The sequence below is a fragment of the Eretmochelys imbricata genome, chromosome 1 (genome assembly GCF_965152235.1).
Source record: "Eretmochelys imbricata isolate rEreImb1 chromosome 1, rEreImb1.hap1, whole genome shotgun sequence".
In the NCBI taxonomy this organism is placed as follows: Eukaryota; Metazoa; Chordata; order Testudines; family Cheloniidae; genus Eretmochelys; species Eretmochelys imbricata.
Genome location: NC_135572.1, coordinates 208,412,144 through 208,428,481, shown reverse-complemented (window position 1 = coordinate 208,428,481; position 16,338 = coordinate 208,412,144). Strand labels below are relative to the sequence as shown.

General features: G+C 44.7%; 1 protein-coding gene across 3 annotated transcripts in view; it reads left to right on the top strand.

The window, feature by feature from the left end:
- Nucleotides 1-16,338, top strand: part of GDAP2 (ganglioside induced differentiation associated protein 2) — a 43,744-nt gene that overhangs the window by 1,574 nt on the left and 25,832 nt on the right. For 2 of the 3 annotated variants that reach the window (XM_077823202.1, XM_077823183.1), the window contains exons 2-6: nucleotides 2,441-2,687; nucleotides 4,871-5,010; nucleotides 9,682-9,835; nucleotides 11,722-11,810; nucleotides 16,145-16,221. In XM_077823202.1, the coding sequence (XP_077679328.1) occupies nucleotides 2,512-2,687; nucleotides 4,871-5,010; nucleotides 9,682-9,835; nucleotides 11,722-11,810; nucleotides 16,145-16,221 (636 nt within the window). In that variant the 5' untranslated portion in view covers nucleotides 2,441-2,511. The remainder of the gene's footprint in view (nucleotides 1-2,440; nucleotides 2,688-4,870; nucleotides 5,011-9,681; nucleotides 9,836-11,721; nucleotides 11,811-16,144; nucleotides 16,222-16,338) is intronic. The other variant, XM_077823192.1, reaches the window with a different exon arrangement.

The window sequence follows — 16,338 nt, the reverse complement described above, 5'->3', positions numbered from 1 at the left end:
ATAGTTTTAGGTACGCTGGGTCCAGGCCTTTAAATACTTACTCTTGAGGGCATTCTGCACCAAAAATTAAAAATTCTGCTGACGATATTTTAAAATTCTGCAAATTTTATTTGTCAAGTAAACGTGGATGCTCCAGCATGGCATTGGGGAGCACAGGCCACCAGCTGCACAGAGATGGGAGATCACGATGTAGTTTCCCTCCCCCTTGGGACGCAGACTCAGTGGTGAAGCTGCACCCAGTCCTGCCCCAGAAACACCGCAGGGCCCTGCCTGTCTGTGCCAGGTGCACCAGGTATGGGTAGGCAGGGTCAGCAAGGCAGGATCCAAGTGCAGAGGGGCTTGGTGTGGGGGGATCCAGGTGTGGGTTGAGAGGGTTCTGTTTGAGGCAATATGGGTAGGGATCTGGGTGTGGGAGGGATCTTGATGCACAGGGGCTTGTTGGGGGTTCTGGGTGTAAGGGTAGTGGCACTTTGCAGGGAGGTCCAGGTGAAGATGGGGGGGGGGATCTGGGTGTGTGGGGGCTAGAGCTTGGCAGGGGGGGTCTGGGTGTGGGAAGCTCAGTTAGGGGGTCCAAATGCTGGGGGAGTGGGGCTCAGTGGGATGGGGATCCAGGTGCAGCTGGTTGGGGCTCAGTGCAGGGAGATCCAGGTGCGGGTGGCTCGTTGGAGTGGTCCAGGTGCAGTGGGAGTGGGGCTCGTTGGGGGGATGAGGCTCAGCAGGTGGGTTTGGTATGAGGGGGTCTGGATGCACAGGGGTTGGGCAGATAAGAGAGCAACTCTACAGTGATCCTTCGCTCTACAGCTGAGGAGCGATGGGTGCAGGAAGCAGGGTGATGAGGAGTTTGCAGACCTTCCTGCACCTGGGGGAGAGAGAAATGTTGGGATGGGTCTGACATGGCCCCGGATGCTGTGCGGGGGAAGAGGAAGTCCTGTCCTCCCCAGCTCAGCCGGGACTAGCAACTGAGCCCAGTGCAGGGTAGGAGCCACCAGCCAGGTCTTCTCCAGTCTGTCCCTGTCACACAGTGATTTACCTCTCTGCCGGCTGCCCTGGGCACCTGAAACATGCTTGGGGAGGGTCACATGACCACTCTTGTGGCTTCCCTTTGCTTTCCTGTTAGAAAGTCATTTTTCTGAAGGGAAGCAAAGAAATCTATGAGGGGCATAAATTCTGTGCATACGCAGTGGTGCAGAATTCCTCCAGGAGTAATTTACTTGAAGGTAAGGAACAAGACCTTGACCTTCATATTCTGCTTGTGTTTGCTGTAGTGCAGGTTATTGAGGAGATGTGCTGTAGTTTTCTGTACTATTTGGAGTTTCCTGAGGGCTTTGTGTCCAGGTATATTGCATTGCTGTAGTCCAGACAGGAGTTGAAAAAGATGTGCATAATGGAGGCTAGGTGATCATTTGCTAGGATGAGGCAGATTTGCCTATTTCATCAGATGATAGAAAGCATCATTTGAAAATGCTGCTGTATAAGAAATTAGTGTTAGTGATGAATCTAGGAGCACTGCTAAACTGCATGCAAGTCGCTTTATCAATGTTTGTGACTTTACAGAATGTCCCGGCTGATTCAGAGCAGGCCTGGGAAAATGCATCTTTTTGACTACATGAGAAATAAGAGATTTTCAAAGTTGTTACCAGTTAAATTAACCCAAAGTTAAAAATTAACTGAACAGTAGCTTAAGTGCTAAACTTCCCAAGCCTTTGGAGGGGGCATGGGAGAAATAGATCTTAATTTGTATTAGTGACTGACAGTCCACTAGACGCTATTGATTTTTGCAAAATAGAGAGTAAGCAAATTTGACTGTTTTGTTTTTAAAGTGTTTAAATGTTACTAAAGCACTAAGGGCCTGATCCTAAGAGAAGCTAAGCACCCTTAACTCTAAATGACTTCAAGAGCACTTCATTTGCAGTGGAGGATGGAGGATTGGATGTAAAAGGTAGTCAGAAAAGAAAAATCTATCCTGATATGTATATATGTGTGTAATTTAAGTTTTTGACTTAAAATGCTGAATCACTTTTCTTCAAATTTGATTTTTCTTTCTTAGGCTGAACCACAAATCTGCAAAATGTGGAGTTTATAGATTCAGCATTTTTTAAGGTTCAAGTTTACAAACCATTTGGAACAATTTTTTTTATAGTGTGGAAAATTAGGGGTTTTTTTCACCATTGGATAATTCAAAAACAGATTAATTATCTTAGCTCAGACTTTCCAAAACAATTCACCTTTGTACTGAGACCAAGCACAAACATTTTGAGATAAAAAAATGAAACCATACAGAGGATAGGTTGTGAACAAAATAGCCTGTGAATCTTAACTACATTGCTACCCGCAAATGCTTTAGTTGTTCTTCAGCTTTCCTTTATGAAAACTCTAACTCTTCTAGAATTGTTCTCAGTGAAAATCCAGGTCTGTGACCCTATTTTTTTCTCCTCTGAAGCACCAGAAAGACTCCAGTGAGAACTGGAGTGCTGAAGAGGTAGTGGAAAGAGGAGTTGCTGTTTCCATTCCATGGATCCCTTGGGTGCTCCTTCCCAATTTGTGGATATTGATTCTCTGCCAGCCTGGAATGACTACAGTGAGGCAGACCAACTGGACTCCCTCAAAACTCAAGTTGAAAAACCCCAACTTGATATTAGATCACCTTTCCCATACAGGAAAGACATCAATGCAAAAATAATATTGTGGTAAGTTCAAAATAGCTCTGACTTCTTAGACGCCACAGTAACGAATGCAGTGATGACAGAGTGCCTAGCAAAATGGTCAAAAAAAGCTCTTCACGTGGTGTGGATTTTTTCTCCTTTTTTCTCTTGAGGTACAGCCATAGGTCAAGTCTGGGAGGAGAAAGGATAGGTAAAGTCTTAGATGAAGGCTGGTGGAGGGACCCGATGAGGTTCATCTCTGTACTACTTGTGTGGGCATGTCCCTACAATATATATAATCACCTTTCTATTTAATGCAATTTTAAAACAAACAACTTATTGTTTTTTCTGGCACTTGATTTATGTTCTGTGCTTCCTGGTTTTGCCTCACTTTGTATTCTCTGCATTCATATAATAGAATAATGGGGTATCTTTTCCTGTACTGTCCTTGGTGTCTGTTAGGTTTTTTTTCCTTCTCTATCTCTCTGCCTCCATATACTTTCTTTATGTTGTATTCTGTCTCCATATTCTTCTTCCAAAATGTGTCTATCTCAACAGTGTTTCTTTGTACTAACTTACCCCATCTATGTCGTCTCCTCTGCCTCGCCCACCCACTCTCGCTTATCAACACCTAATTTCCAGAGGACTACCCCTATCAGTAGAAGACAAGTATGAAAAGTGGGGGAAGTCCTCAGGGCCAGCAGTAAAGTGAAGAGCTATCCCCCTTTACCAACTGCTAAGAAGTGGGGTTGGGATTTCTCGGCTTTGCTCAAGTCTCTCTTTCATGTGAACCTCCAGATCGCAGGTGTCTGGTAAATTTGAAGATCAGCCCTTTCTCCAACCTCTTCTGGTTGCTGCACAGAAGAAGGATAAAGCCAGAGAGAGTGATCCCTGCCTGTTCACCCCAGATCCTCCTAGCTGTTGCAAGCATGGGTGGGTTGGGGCACTGCTGCTCTATCCTTCCCCCTCTGAGCCTCAGTTTCTTCCTTCAATTCCTGTCTCTGACCCTACTTAGAGCTTTCCCTTGAAGTATCAGAGTGCAAGTGACCAGATTCTTGTCATTTTCCCAGTTGCCCACAGGTTTTTTTTAACAGTAGCAATGAAAACTCATCAGATTCTAGTCATCTTTCACTTTGCTGTAGCTTTTCAGTGTTCTGAGCAGCAGCAGATAGATGCACTTAAGTTGACTGTGTGAAGACTAAGAGACAGCATTGTATTAGTAATAGCCTGTTTGTGATTAGAAGGCTTTCTTTAAAATCAGAGCTCTACAGGTTCAACAGAGGCTCCTCTGCTCTGAGGAGCCAAGGCTGGCCAACTGGATCAGATGCAGCATTTGACAGGCTCCAGAAATAGGGGTAATATCATACTGGCATTAGGGAGACTAGAGACAGACCCACCAGGCCTCCCAGATCTCACAAATATTCCCCCTCGCCCACCTCAAACATAATTGTTCCCTCCATATTCCCATTTGCCTTAGGGAAAGTCAGGGATGATTCCTTGCTCCCTTATCATACCACAATAAGACCTTCATTGCTATATTAAAAATCCAGGAAATTCCATAAACAAAATATTAAGTAAAATTAGGTGCATGTAATATCTCCTCTATGTATTCTCAAAAGCAAGAAAATGTCAAGTTTGGGACCCTCTAAACTTTATCTTAATGCCTACACTGCACATTTCCAGTGACAGACTCCACATCATTGCAAGGGACTTACTTCTACCTCCACGTGATGATCAAACATGCTACATACAATACATTAATCTCCCTCACCGTTTAATATTGAACTTCTTTACAGCTCACTGCTTAAGTGAACAGTGTGTTGTTTATTGGGGAAGCATGAATTTGCAATTAAGGTTGTACTGTGAGGGAGAATTTTGGGTTGCCTGTAGTCTGTCTCCATACTAGTTGAAGGTAGAGTGAAGTTCACTGTGAAGATTCTGAGTCTGGATATGTGGTGCGTGGGCATTAGGGTACGGTTAAGAAATTCCCTTGAAACTTGACTTTTCATTGTTTAAGATTTCATTGTGAGAATGCAGTGTTTTACCAACCTTAATTTCTTCTAAACTAAGCTTCTGTTTATGGAACATATCTCATGAGCAGGGTGAGATAGAGGAGTACAGTGTATCATGAAGCAAGGCAAGAATAACCCTTTAGCAGTTAAGAAGCACTTCTTCTATGGTGCCAAATTCGTGTATCTAACCTGCACTCAATGGCTTTGTTTCCTCAGGAAAGGAAATGTAGCATTATTGAACTGCACAGCCATAGTAAACACCAGCAATGAATCTCTCACAGATAAGAATGCGGTATCTGAGAGCATCTTCGTGCATGCCGGCCCCAACCTGAGGGATGAACTCCAGAAACTCAAAGGTAAGGAGAATCCTGCTCTACAGCAATGCAGCTGCCACCATGTAGCACATAGCAGAAATATCTGGGTTTGAAGGCAAGGAAGGTGCAGAAAAGACACTTGCCTTTATTTCCTTGACCTGGTTTTAATGTGAAATATGGTCTGGCCAAAACTTTCCCCCTATGGTAGACAATTCCTCCATTTGTAATTCAGAATACAGACCCCTAGAAGCTTCTAGCAAGCCGTTCAAGTTGCTGAGCTCTTACTTTCAGACTATGACACAGTCGTCCCCTTAGTTAGCTGAAGCAGATTGAAGTTGGAAGTTATCTAAAAGAGCAGTTATAAAAGTTCTTGCTGTAGAGACTGAACTTGTATGAATACTAATTTTGCTGTACTGCCCCTTTTTAAGGAGATGCTCGGAGAGTCTTGCAGTTCACCCCAACAGAAATCCAAACTCAACAAGAATTCATGTTGAGTAAGTTCTGTACAAACTGCTAGCCTGCAGCCATGCAACCTAATCTTTCAGGAACCAATGTCTAGTAATGGATAAAGTGTTGCTGCCCTGCATGATAAAATAGAGCCTCAGAGTGACCTCTTAGTCAGTTCTTTCATTTTTCCCTGTACTAATTCAAAAATAGTTCCATAAGCCAGTTTAATGATATTGTAAGAAGAGCCCTATTGGAAGGCTGGCAATTTTGCTTTTCTAGAGAGAAATATTCTTTGAATTATGGACTTTTCTTTATCTGGATACTTCTGTATCACCTATCTAGTATTTGAGCACCTTGCACAATCTAACCAAGTTAGACTGGAAGATGTAAGTCCTTCAGCCCCCAGAACGAGGTTTTCCCTGTTCTTGCAAGTTCATATCAGTCTTTAGATCAGGAGCCATATCAAGCTCAGGGCTATTTACCCAAAAGTCCTTTCTTTTTCTGGTGGTCCCAGTTTGAACCAGGGTATATGAACCTCAGAAAGTGGTACCTTTCCGGAGGTGTTATAACCTGAGTGATTTGCCTTCATCATCCCCTACTGGTTTCCTTCCTGGAGGAGCTGTGGTAACGCTTTCCCCCATAGAGTGAATGCAGTCCCTGGCCCACAATGATATATAAACCATTCATTCATTTAAATACAGTATGATCTCCCAAAGATATTGCAGGATGTTTCACTATCTGTCACATCCTCTTCCCACCCATTTATATCCACTTTCTCTAAGCCCTGAGAGAAAGAATGAGAAAGAATCATGCTTAAACCATGTGATACACTGCTTCTGCTCAAGCCTGGAGGCACCAAGTGCTTTCTTTATGGCTCAGCTGACTCCCATGTCCCTGGGAACAGTCTGTTCAGCTTCCTCTAACCCAGAAATACTTCAGGGAGGGGCTCAGATTTCTAGAGGAATTGCTGTCAGTTTATCATCTTAGTCTACTGCATCTTAGACAGCAGTACAGTAACAGTCTTCCAAATGCTGTAAGGCTCTATTAGAAGGCTCTGTTTCTCTCCATAATATTCTTTAGATGGAAAAATTTGAGTCTTCCATCTAAAGTTTGGGAGAGGATGGTCTAATGTCTAGACCAATGACTGGGTAAAAAGTCAGACCAATGACTGAGATCTTGGCTCTGTTACTGATTTTGCCACCTGGTTACTGTTACCTTGGGCAACTCACTTCGCCACTGTGCCTTGCTCCTGATTTGTAAAGTAGGGGTAATACTTGTGACAGATATGACAAACACAGGCATGTCTTGAGACTACCATGTTTAATGTTCGTATTCTTATCTGTTTATTTGAGCCAGCCCTTGAAATCATGAAAATCTTCAGACTATTATTTTGTGATGGGCCACAAAATGTTCAGACCTTTGTATCAATAAGCATTATATGTATTTGTGTTTCTGGCTTGCTAAGTGGATTCCCTGTAGAATCTAGAATCTCTAAGAGGTGATTAATATGCAAAATCCCAAGGTTGGCTATGCAGATACCCAGCCTTTGAAGTCTTACCCAAGGTGGAAAGGGGGACAGTAAGTGGTTTTACCTGTTTCAGGAGGCTTGGGAACAAAGAGCGTTTTTTGGTAGAAAGACCAAGTATGAACTGACTGAAAGGGAACTTCTTGAGCTACAAACTGGCGTGATTTGATAACCAAAAGAAGCCAAGCCTTGGAGAAGGATTTGAAAGGCTTTGGAACCCATCAGGGACTCCCATGAGGGCTGATGGGGTCCTGCTGTTAAGCTTAAGTGCACGTTTAGATCTTTTTATTGTTTTATGATTTCTTTGTATGTTTTTGTCCTTAAATAAAGATGCTTGCTTCAAAAGTTTTGCACAGGAAAAATGTTTGGGGAAAAATATATCTCTTCCCTGGGCTGCTTCTGCTCACCCCATCAAACTGCTCACATCCTGGATGGGTCTAAAACAGTGGTTCGCAAACTTCATTGCACCGTGCCCCCCCTTCTGACAAGAAAACTTACTACATGATCCCAGGATGGGGGACCGAATCCCAAGCCCACCCGAGCCCCGCTGCTCCAGGGGGAAGGGGAAAAGCTGAAGCCCAGGGGCTTCGGCCCTGGTTGATGGGACTCGGGCTTTGGCTTCAGCCTAGGCCCCAGTAAGTCTAACACCAGCCATGGCGACCCCATTAAAATGTTTGAGAACCCCTGGTCTAGAACAATGAGGGGAAAAATAGAGACTTCTGGTGGGATTCACAAAGGTACTTAAGTGCCTAAGTCCTGTTTTTAGGCAACATTGAGATCCACCAAACTCCCACTTGGCTGCCACCTAACCCTGTAGGTGCCTAAACTTCCTCAGTGCCTAAATTATTGCAGTAAAAATTCTCTAGGCACATGTTTCTTTCTCTGGGCATGCAGACTGCTGCCTCATTCTAGGCATTTGGGTGCCTCTCTGTTGCCTAAGACCCCATGCAATACATGGATCACAGGAAGATAGGTGCTCCTCCACATAACACAAGTGTGGGGCCCAATCAAGTTGGCATAGTCAGAGGCCTCATAGCTCCACACAAAACGGACAGGAGGAAGAACTCCCTTATAACCTTCAGCCCAGTGGTTAGGGTACTCACCCAGAGGGTGGGAGACCATGGTTCAAGTCTCCCCTCTGTCTGATAAGAAGAGAATTTCGGTCAGGATCTGCTGCCTCTCAGCAGAGTGTTCTAAACTCTGGGATATGGATATTCTGATGTGGATCTCCCTTAATCTCTCCTCTTGAAGTTGTTCCATTCTCTAACCTGGAGTAGGGAAGTAGTAGAGTAGACCTCCCTATTCTGCTACTGGTTTCCATCTAGAAAACCACAGAGGGTGTGTTGTATTGAAAGCCAGGAGGAGCAGCAATCACCCTACTCAGCGTTTTCAGCACTCAACAAGGGGTGAGGGAAGGAGCAGCTGGGAGTGGGCTGGGACTGTTGTTGAGACAGAGCAAATGCTCCTTCTCAGTTCTGTGGTGCAGAACACAGGAAATACTCTTAGAGTTACACAAAACAGTTTTAAAAATTATATTAAAGCTAATGTTAACCTGTGTACTACATAAATTTTTTATTTTTTTTTATTAAACAAAAGAGTGTGTGCATCTGGGTATAGTGCTTAGATTATCCACAATACAAAGTTTGTTTTAAAAAATCATAAGATGCATATCTAATATAACTCTATCACCAATGTGAGTAAATTCCTCTCCTTAGGTGGGGCTGGAATAGTTTAAGTCAGTCTTGTGCAGGTGGATTGTGAGAGTATTTCTCTCTCTTAAGGGGAGACTTGAGGAAAAAACATCTTGTAGCTCCTGGCTAGTACATTCGCTTTTCTATCTTGCCCTAAAGATGCAAGAAGTTTGGTCCACTGGAATAGATTTGAGCCCAGATCACTCTCTGCAAAGTGTATAGTGTACTACTGGTTGTGAAATAGATGCTTATTAATGATCCCCAGAAGGCTACCAGTATGTGAGGGGGGGAAAATGGTTCCCAGAAGGCTACATGTATGTGAGGAAACACTTCGCTGTCTGTTGGAGACAAGTTGTCCAAGAGAAAAGGAATGAAACAGAACAATAGAAAATGTAGACAGAATACCCAGAAATCTTTCTGGACAGTGAGATCTGTTAGGCATCCCTGGAGACATTAAAAACTGGGCAGATGAAAATCTTGTGGAACAAACCACAAGGCACAACTGTGCTCCATGTGATGTGGAGAAACATGGCATTATGGCTTCTCCATCTCTAAAAGCTCTGCCAACCACAAGTTGGCTGATTAAAAGGACCATGTCCATCTCCTATACCAAGAAATTTAATCAAACAGCATAGTCTCCCAAAGCCTTTCAGAAGAGCCGAGTTTGTGTTTGTCTGCATAACACGTTTCTAACATAACACGTTTCTACTGCAACTGTCTTGCCAAGTTAGTATACTGCTTTTGTGTGGTGGGGGAGGGGGAGCGTGGGGAGCTGCAGTCAAGTACACAGCCTCTCCAGTGACTTGGTGCTTCTGTTCTACTCCGTGAATGCTCAGCTTCTGAGAAGCAGACTGGAAATGGTACAGCTCACCGCATGTCCCCGGGCTGGCTGAGTGCTGCTGTAGCAGCTTGCCATCTTGTGGTGCAGGAACTAATGAGGTAGAAGTGAGTTGCTGCAGGGTGGGGTTTGGTGTGGGGATGAAGAAGTGAGGTGCTTTACTCTCTGCCCTACCAAGACTTAGGTATCTTATCCTTTGTATGTTTCTTTAGGATGCCGGACGGGGGAGGCAAAACTGACTAAAGGATTTAACCTGGCTGCACGATTCATTATTCACACCGTGGGACCCAAATACAAGAGCAGATATCGCACAGCAGCCGAGAGCTCCCTGTATAGCTGCTACCGCAATGTCCTACAGCTTGCAAAGTAAGCACATGGCAATTTGGGCCAGGCTCTGTTACTCATAATACATGCTGCTTCTGGGTTACCTGATGTGGGCAGAGTCCAGGTGGGTATGAACGCCCATCAACAATCTCAGACCTGGACAGAGTCTGGGACCACTCTGCTCCCTCACTTATGCGCTCCGGGAGCGTGAGTTGTCATTTTGAAGGGAGAATACGCAAGCATAATTGACTTCGTTGTATCAGATAATCAGGCAGTATATCACAGCCTGGCCAAGATGATACTGATTGCCCAGGGGAAAGGCAGATTTCTCTTCCCACTCCACCTTCCAAACAGTGCAGAAAGCCAGGAACATAATGCTCTATGTTTGGAGACGGGAAGATCCATTCTGACTCCTGTGGTGAACAGCTGATCCCCTGAAGTCTGAGATGCAAGTATGCCTATCTTAGCTAGTATGCTACGCATGATGGCATTACCAATTATATAATTCAGTCCAATATGTGCCTCTAAGCCTCCTGTAGTGATAAGTGATTACAATGTGAAGAAGCACTTCCTTTTTATGGTGTTACTTATACCTTGCAGAAAATCCTATAAAATCTTCACGCTGTGAATCAGGGTGTTTCTAAATCCACAAATGATTAGTTTATGGCTTTTACCTTTTTTATCAATGGAGCTTTGTGGTTTCTCGGGAGAGGGGGAAAACAACTTTTCTAGATATTTGAAGATCTGTTTGTTACAGTGCAATGATAGTTGCTTCATAGTCAAGTTTACACCTGAGTTTCTATAATAAGGCCACTTTTTTCCAGAATCCCCCAATCTTCTCAAATCTATAGTTTTATGTGCCTTAAAACTGGTAGCTAGGTCTGGGCCTGAGGAGAATTTTCCTGCAAACTTTGAAGTGATTTGGACAAGAGGTTTCTGAGTTATGACACCCTGAAAATAGAGTTCATGAAAGACTTAATTTTTCTATTACTGGGGTGAGGGATGGATTTTGGTATTAAGTAGCAAAGCAGGAAAACAACAAAACTTAGTTTGCTAGATGGCGTTAGGTGGCAGTCACCTTTCAAAAGTAACTAACTTTGGACTTTGTAAAGTTGGCAGTCACCAGCTTTGATCTTGGTATAGCATTTTAAACAGTTGTTGGAGACCTGCACTTTTCACTTCTTAAAAAAAGGTCTTTGAGCTTGCGCTTGCTACAGGGAAAGGACTGGCAATGTAGTTGATCACTAAGAGCACTTGTCAGTGCAAAAATAACAATTATTATTCCACCAAGAGGGCAGTGTGGAGGACCCAAGAAGCTTCCTAAGATTTGTCATGGATTCTAGCCTCCAGCAGACCTAACAGGCCCCACAGGAAAGAGGGAATGCTCTCGTGGTTTCCTTCCCTCTGTTTTCACCAGCCCTCTCTTGTTTCCTCTGATTTGCAGCAGTGGAAATCTTTTTTGGCAAACAGGAAACTAGTTAAGTGGATAAGACATGGAAAAACTAGTGCCAGCCTGCCAGCACTCCAGAGAACCCATTCCCTGCGTCTCTTCTTCTGTTCCTGGAAGAGCCCACCTGCAGACAGCAGTTTTCTAGTGGACTGGGTGGGGGAGCTGCTTATCGGGAGCTTGGTTTGAGATATGAGGGAGTGGTCCAAGTGGGAAGGGATGTTCAGGAACAAATCTGGAGAAAGTTGGGGGCAAGTAGTGTTTCTCTGCCTTCTCCACCTAGTGAACTCCTGTGGCTCATAAGCTGGGAATCCCTCTGCTGCAAACCAAAAGAGGTTCCTCAAGTAGAGAGGAGGGATGTGCTAGTGCTTATCCTGCCCACTGAGCTGCTTCTTGCCTCCCCCATACCTCCTGCCAATAGCTCACTCCCATATGAGGTTCTGTTTTCATACCTGGGTTTCTTTTCTCCTCTTGACTTCAGGGAGCAGGCAATGTCCTCAGTGGGATTCTGTGTCATAAACTCTGTGAAAAGAGGCTACCCTTTGGAGGATGCAACCCACATAGCACTGCGTAAGTAGGTCTTGGAAGTTTGTTGCATCCTAACACTACACCAGCTGGAGCCCATGTTGTGCACATTAGACTTAAATAACAGCACGGTGTTGGAGCATTTGGGGTTGGGGTGTTAAGCAGCAGGATGTTGAGGCAGTAGTGGGGCCTTCCATTGGGTCAAAGTCAGTAGAGATGTATATTCAGGTGTAGACCTAGCAAATGCCTAGGTGTTTCAGTCAGCATTGTTTTGCCAGGAGCCTGCATTTCTACCAGAGGTAGAAATGCCCAGTGTTTGAAAATCTTCCTGTTTTAGCTGTATGTACCCAACAGATGGCTTGTGAATGGAGAAGAGCCTTCAAGGTGAAAAGGGGAGCTGGGAGAGACTTACGAAGGGAAGGTGGCCTTATGACTGACAATGCTGTTCAACCACAGCAGTTTTGGCCCCTGTGAGATTTTGCTGTGGTTTAACCCATTTACATGAAAATTTCACTGCAGGAAATGTTTGGAAATGCATCCTCTTTTTCTCCAAACTGCTGCTATTGCTTGAAAAGTCCTTCACTGATTTAATGTGTTTGGATTTGTTCTCTAAACTGGTAACACCCCTTCCTTGCTGCTCTCAGTCTCTGCACATCCATACAATCCAATAATGTTCTGTGAAGTGCTGGCCTTTAGTTTCTTCCTGTCCAAATGACTAACAGATGAGAGCTGACAAGATCACAGCCTAAGAGCCCCATCTGCACCACGAGGACATCCCAATCTGGGGAACTGGTTACAAAACAGTTTTCCCCTGTTAGTGTTGATGGGAACTTGACCACATCTTGGGATAGCCCAAGAAAGCAGGAGAGAGGAAATACAGTAACTCCTCACTTAACGTTGTAGTTATGTTCCTGAAAAATGTGACCATAAGTGGAACGATGTTAAGCAAATCCAATTTCCCCATAAGAATTAATGTAAATAGGGGCAGGTCAGGTTCCAGGGAAATTTTTTTCAACACACACACACACACACACACACACACACACACACACACACACACACACACACACACACACTCTCTCTCTCTCTCTCTCTCTCTACACACACACACACACACACTCTCTCTCTCTCTCTCAGTTTTAAACAAACAATTTAATACTGTACGCAGCGATGAGGATTGTGAAGCTTGGTTGAGGTGGTGAAGTCAGAGGGTGGGCCATTTCCCAGAGAATGCCCTACTCTAAATGATGACCTAGCACTTGGCTGAGCCCTCAGGGGTTAACCCATTGTTGTTAATGTAGCCTCACACTCTACAAGGCAGCACAAATGGAGGGAGGGGAGACAGCATGGCAGACAGAGACACACCCTTGTGCCCCTTTAAGTATGGTGACCCCACTCTTAGGTAAACTATCTTAAGTAGATCAGCAAGTTGAGATAGCAGCTGCTGCTAGGAAGCTCCCTCCATCCGGAGCCCTGTCGTGTGTCCCTCCATGGAGATGGGGTATGTGGGGGGGGAGGGGGACACCCTGACATTAGTCCCCTTCTCTCCTTTCTCCCCCTCCCCCCCAGCAAGCAGGAGGCTCACGGGAGCAGCTCCAAGGCGGTGGGGGGAGGGACAGCTGAACTGCCTGCAATATTGATAGCCTGCTGGGCGGCTGCCGCACAGGGAACTTAGGGAAGCAGAGAGCTGATGCTGGGGGTGGGGAGCGGGGCAGCGGCGGTCTGCTGGTCCACCCTGGTTCCAAGCCCCCACCAGCTCGCTGCAACGGGCTGCTCTTTCTGCAAGCAGTGGACAAAGCAGGCGGCTGCCAAAGAACCTTATAAGGGAGCATTGCGCAACTTTAAATTAGCATGTTTCCTAATTGATAAGCAACTTAACAACGACTTAATCGGGACGACTTTACGTGAGGTGTTACTGTACTATAAAATCTGCAAATCACAAGAGAATCACTTCTAATTTAAAATGCTTTTTGAAGTTTCCTCCAAGGTATTGGCAGCACTTTACATCTGCAGCAGGCCAGCAGGGGTGCACAATTGGATGCTACAATGAAAGGCCCCTCAGAGTGAGTGACAAATGTCACCATAAGTCTCTCTTCTCCAGTGCATCAGAAAATCCTTGGGATTTCTTATTTCTAAATTCATTGCCCTTTGTGGTGGTGTCTTGGTTTGTTTGTGAGGCTTTGTGCTGATGAATCGGCTTTGGAGCAGCCTCTACTACTAAAGATTAGCTTGTGTGCAGTTTGGGGTTGCTTGAGGTGCCTGGCTTTCCTGGAAACTTGCAGTGCATGTTGACTTGTTCTGGGACTTTCGCTCAACATACGTTAGTAACCTTTTCTGGAAGTAGTTCTGAGAATGGAGCTTGGCTCATAAGGGAATGGATTGAGTTGGCCTTGTGGGTCTCTGGGAACATGTTTCACATCTCTGCCACTCCTTTTCTCAGGAAATTTGCCAGGCTCCTCTACAGTTTACAGGCAATGTGCCCACAGGTTCAGTTGCTGACACCATGTGATTGTTGTCCTACTATTAGAGCCAATGTTTTTGTTTCTCATACCCATTTCCAGTTTACTGTAAAGGGAAGCTTCCATGGAGAGAAGATCTTTTGCCCTGTGTTGAGTGCCCCATTGTGCACTGTCCAATACCTAGAAAGTAACAGTCTCCCAGCTCCAAGAGACTTGCATTCTAAATGAGAGAAAATACAGTTGTCATCAGGTGAGGGTCTGTTATCAAAATGATAAGATGTTGGCTTTTTTGCACCTTGATTAATGTTGATGGGTCTTGCAGATATGTGTAGAGAAGGATTTGGTTGGAGAGAGTGTGGTCATTCAGCATTTAGAGAGGAGATTGTTCCCAGCAAGAGTGGCAGAACGGAAGATCCAAAGATGAATGGAACAAGGATACTATCCAAAAGATGTGGAGAGGAGGGAGGCTTAACCAGAACAAAGGATGTGGGAGAGGGAGTAGAGAGAACTGGGAGCAGAATTTTAAGCAGGAGAAAAATTTGTGCAGAACCTTGAAGGTAAATTCCAGAAGCATGAATTTAGATGAACACTGTACCAGTGACGGGATTTGAATATGAGTGTGACATGGTCAGAGGGTTGTAGTAGAAGACTTTCAGTGGATTGTTTGAAGGAAGGAGGTGAGAAGCCAGACGTTTTTGTCTGAGCTACTGCAGTCACTGCATGGACAAGAGGGCTGAGAGAAAAGGACAGCTTTTGAGAGATCCCATGAGGGAAGAAATGACCGTGTCAACAGTGTGTAGGCTAATATAATTCTGGTGTTTATTAAAGGAGTGTCGTATGTAAGACACAGGAGGTTATTTTCCCACTCTACTCAGCCCTGGTGAGGCCTCAGCTGGAGTGCTGTATTCTCCTCTGGACACCATGCTTCAGGGAAGATGTGGACAAACTGGAGACAGTCCCGAAGAGAACAACAAAAATGATAAAAGGATTAGAAAACCTGACCTATGAGGAAAGGTTAAAAAACTGGGCATGTTTAGTTTTGAGAAGAAAATACTGAGGGGGATCCTGATAAGAGTCTTCGGATATGTTCAGGCTGTTATAAAGAAACTGTGATCAGCTGCTCTCCATGTCCACTGACGGTAGGACAAAAAGGAATAGTCTTAGGCTATGTCTACACTATTCAACTTTTAGCTGTGTCGCTAAAAGTCGCGCAGCGTAGCCGCTGTTTGTTGGCTCTCCTGCGGACAAAACTTCCACCCCCAATGAGCGGCGTTAGCTTTGTCCGCGGGAGAGTGCTCCTGGCAACAAAGTGCTGTTCACACCAGCACTTGTCATTGGCAAAACTTTTGTCTTTCGGGGGGTGGGGGACGGATTTAACACCTCTGAAAGACAAAAGTTTTGTCATTCAGTTGCTAGTAGAGACATAGTCTTAATCTGCAGCAAGGGAGATTTATGTTAAGTATTAGGAAAATCTTTCTAACTATAAGGGTAGTTCAGCTCTGGAATAGGCTTCCAAGGGATGTGGTGGAATGCCCATCACTGGAGGTTTTTAAAAACAGTTTGGACAAAACTGTCCAGAATGGTCTAGGTTTACGTGGTCCTGCCTCGGCATGAGAGGCTGGACTTGATGACTTTGCGAGATCCTTCCCCACCCTACCTTTTTATGATCTCTATGATTCTATCACTATGGATATTCTTAATATCTAGCAAGCTGTCTTTTTGTGTGTGCCCACTCCACTGTGTGTAGTGCTCTTAGTTACCCATTAGGTTCCTGTCTGTGGGGTGGGGGCCTTCCCGCACTTGCAGAAGGAGGGGAGCATCTTTCGTATTTGCCTATAGCTAGTGAGTGTCCCTGATCGTAGCTGAGACTGTAAATCTGTCTCCCTGTTTGCTCAATGTATTTAATGCTCTTGCTTACAGGAACAGTCAGAAGGTTCCTGGAGATTCATGGGGGAACCCTGGAGAAGGTGGTGTTTGCAGTCTCTGAGCTTGAACAGGTATTTCTCACAATTGTTCATCCTGCCAAAGTTCTTAGGTATGCTCTAATTCTTAGGGCATTGTAGACTCCTGTTCCGTATGTTGTACTGTGAAGCTGAAGACCAGTTTCCCCATCC